The sequence below is a fragment of the Tupaia chinensis genome, unplaced genomic scaffold, assembly GCF_000334495.1.
Source record: "Tupaia chinensis unplaced genomic scaffold, TupChi_1.0 Scaffold144767_1, whole genome shotgun sequence".
Taxonomy (NCBI): domain Eukaryota; kingdom Metazoa; phylum Chordata; class Mammalia; order Scandentia; family Tupaiidae; genus Tupaia; species Tupaia belangeri.
The window spans coordinates 533,446-537,272 of NW_006204627.1; the positions used below are offsets into that span (position 1 = coordinate 533,446).

Sequence of the window (3,827 nt, forward strand, 5' to 3'; positions counted from 1 at the left end):
ATAGCAAAAAAAAAAAAAGAAAGAAAAGAAAAGAAAAAAGAAAAAAACTATGCCTTTTCTCTTACTACTACTATTATTATTGTTTAGGTTTTTTGCCATTGGGCGTATGCACTTGGTGGAGAGAGGGGAAGTAAGAAATAACCCTCCAGAGGGATGGCCACACCACAATCCCTTCTCCTGCGTATTCCTCTCGGAATTTTATGCATGCGTGCACACACACCCTGCGTGATTTTCAAGCTGCCAGGTCTGGAACTCTAACTATGATCAGCCATGTGGAAGTCCAACACCCTAACCGCCATACCACGGCCTGGTCCCACGCCTTTTCTTATTAATTGCCTACTGTCAGTGACTTCCAGTGAAGCTCAGAGGGTGAAATCTAGAAAACTAGAAATAGTGTTTATAATTCACAAGGGCTAAATTTCCCTTTTAATAAATAGTCCCTACACATGTTGGGAAAACTACCCACAAACCGATAGAAAACTATACGAGGGCAGAAACGATGCTTCACAGAAAAGGAAATACAAATGGCTCCTTAACACACGGAGAGGTGCTCCACCTCCTGTTAAAAAAGAAGTGAAATGTGAACTTTGAGATCCAGATGCTCCGAGGTTGGTAAGCATAAAAGAAAGCAAGGTGGGTGACACACAGGTCAGTGCGAATGTAGGAACAACACTGCCATGCTTTGCTGGGATGCGAAAGGGCGTGCTACGATGGGGAAATCAGGCAACCTCTACCAAAATTCCCAATTCACGTGTCTTTTGTTCTAGCATTCCCACCTCTTGGAATTTATTCTTCACATACATGCCAAATGACTCAAGTTCTCAATTATTGTAGCACTGTTAGCAACAGTGAAAGATTTAGCATAAACTCTGCATTACAGGGGGCTGGCTACCCAAATGATGGTACATTTACACAATGGGATACTGTACAGGTGCGAAACAAAGGAAAAAGTTCTTTATATACTAATATGGAATAGCTGGGGTAAGTGGGTGGTATGGTGGCTGAGGCATTGGACTCCCACATGGCTGACTGAGGTTCGAGTCCTGGACCTGGTGGCTTGCTTTCTCACTTTTCCTCTCTCTTTCTCTCTCTGGTCAAATGAAAATAATAGTAATAAATAAAATTAAATAAATAGTTTTGTAAAAGCTATAAAAATATGGAGCAGTCTCCAAACTAAAATTAATAGTACTAAAAAAATACACAGAGTATGCTACCAAACTACCATTTGGGTGAACGAAGAAAAGAAGAGTGTAAGAAGTAAACTCACCCTTGTGCGTATACATTCTATCTGGGAGAGCCTAAGAGACTGGTAATAACACCTCTCGTCAGGGGTAGGACCTAGATGACTCAGGGACAGGGAAGAGAGAAACCTCCCATTTGTGCCTTTTGTACCCTTTGATTTATAACTCCATGAATGCGTAACACATTAAATTTACAATGTGAGACATAAAGAATGTAGTTAGAGTCTAGCCGGTCTGTACTTATCCTGGGTATGGCTGAAAAGAAAGTTTCTTCTTCATCTAGATTGCTGTTTGATTAAGGTAACAAAAGATCATTTTTATTTATTTACTTATTGTTAGTTTTTTTTATTTTTATTTTTATTTTTATTTTTTTACTTACTGTTAGTTTTTTTATTTTTATTTTTAATTTTATTTATTTATTTTTGCCATAGGGTGCGTGTGCTCCTCAGAGAGAGACAAAAACAGTGAGAGAGAAAGTGAGAAATTATACCCCGGGGGGTAGGCCATATCACAATCCCTTCTCCTCCAAAATCTCCTCTTAGGATTTTTGGCATGCATATACATGTGTCCAGAGTGATTTATAAGCCACTGGCTCCAGGTCTCGAACTACACTTGGATAAGAGGGAGTTCAGCAACTTAACCACCATGCCACCTGCTGGCCTCAATAAACAGTTTTTGTTTTTTTTTAATTCTTTTTTTTTTTTGGGAGAGGTTTTCGCTATAGGGCGCGTGCACTCGCCAGCCAGCCAGAGAGAGACAGAGAGACAGAAAGCGAGAAATCACCCCCCAGGGGGGATGGTCACGCCGCAGTCCCTTCTCCTCCATTCTCCTCTCAGGATCTTGGGCACGCATGCACACGTGCCCGGCGTGAGTTTTAAGGCACCGGGTCCGGGACACGAACCGCGGTCGACTACGTGGGAGTCCAGCGACATAGCCATTACGCTAACTGCTGGTTCCCAATAAAACTGTTTTTTACTTGAAAACTAATGTTCCAAAATAAAAGTTAAGTAAGAAAATTAAAAAGTGAAAAAATAAAACAAAGTTGCTCCATGACAGAAATAGCAGGATCACAGTTTGTTTAGAGCAATTGAACAAATATCAAAAATGAAAAAGAAATCATAGGGACCAGCAGATGGCATAATGGTTAGGTCACTGGACTCCCACATAGTTGACGGTGGTTTGAGTCCTGGACCCTGTGGCTTAAGCTCACACCGGGTGTGTGCGTGTGTGTGTGTGTGTGTGTGTGTTCCCAAAGTCCCAAGAGGGGAGAATGGAAGAGAAGGGACTGCAGCATGGCCATCTCCCGTGGGGGGTGATTTTGCCCTATAGCAAAAATCTCTCTTAAAAAAGAAAAAAAAAAGAAAGAAAGAAATCATATGCATGTTTAGCCAAACTGACTCTAAGAGAATATATCAAAATTTTGGTGAGGAGAGGGGATGCAATAATTGCGATAATGTATTTTACTTTTGATTAGATACTTCCATATTGTTGGAGTATTCTTATTGTTTGGTACATTAAATAATTTTACAGCTTAAAATTTTAATTAGATTTAAATATGCAAACCCCCAATATTTTCATCAATAATCAAATGTCCATAAATTAGGTCAGTAATTCAAAGGAAAGAAAAAAAACTGTATGTTTAAAATGTTCATTTTGCAACCAGCAGGTGGTGTGGTGGTGATGGGGGCTGGACTCACACATGGCCGACTGTGGTTTGAGTCCTGGACCGGGAGGCTTGCTTTCTCACTTTCCCTTCTAATAAACAGTCCCGATATATGTTGGGAAAACTACCCACAAACTAATAGAAAACTATACAAAGGAAAGAAACGATGCTTTACAGAAAAGGAAATACAAATGGCTCCTTAACATACAAAAACATACAAAAAGATGCTCAACCTCTTTGTTAAAAAAGAAGTGAAATGAATCACAGAATCAGCCATATGGGGTCCAGCTATCTCAACCACCTTGCCACCAACTAGCCCTCAACACTTTTATAGCATGATTTCAAAACTAATTTTTGCAGGGTTTTAAAAATGTTTTCCAACTTCAAGTGTTTCTGCTTTGCTCAGAATTTAATTTGAGAAGCAAAACAAAGTGAAAAAGACCTTCTTGTGAATCCAGTTAGCATCACTAACTGCCCAGCCCAGACAGTAGGTTTCTACTAGGGAAGAGCCACTTACCTGCAGGAGGAAGAGGAAGACGGGGTGCTTGATCCAGGGAGGGCCTTTTGAAAGACTGCATCAGCTTCCCCAGGACCTGGGAGCTGTTCTCAGGTGCCACCTTCCCCTTGGTGCTGCCAAAGAAGTCCCTGATATCCTTTCTTTGTCTGGTTTCTTGGAGGAAACTCTCAAAAGATCTGTCTTTGAGTCTGAGGGAGGAAAAGAGTGAGAAGCTTTTCTTGGGAACCCTGGAGGTATCTGGGGAGGTCTCTTGCAAGCTTACTTTCTCAAGAAGGGTGGGCACATCTTCAATCTTGCTGTAAGGTGGGGACATGAATGCAGGAGACATCTTGGATGGCCGATTGGGCAAACTCTGGCTGCGGAGGGTGGTGTCAGGAGGGCTAAGGCCTGAGGCCTGGGCATTCCT

General features: G+C 41.4%; 1 protein-coding gene across 1 annotated transcript in view; it reads right to left on the reverse strand.

The window, feature by feature from the left end:
* Positions 1 to 3,827, reverse strand: part of MICAL2 (microtubule associated monooxygenase, calponin and LIM domain containing 2) — a 181,519-nt gene that overhangs the window by 56,329 nt on the left and 121,363 nt on the right. The window contains exon 29 of the mRNA XM_027767848.1: positions 3,422 to 3,815. Coding sequence (XP_027623649.1) covers positions 3,422 to 3,815 — 394 coding nt within the window. The remainder of the gene's footprint in view (positions 1 to 3,421; positions 3,816 to 3,827) is intronic.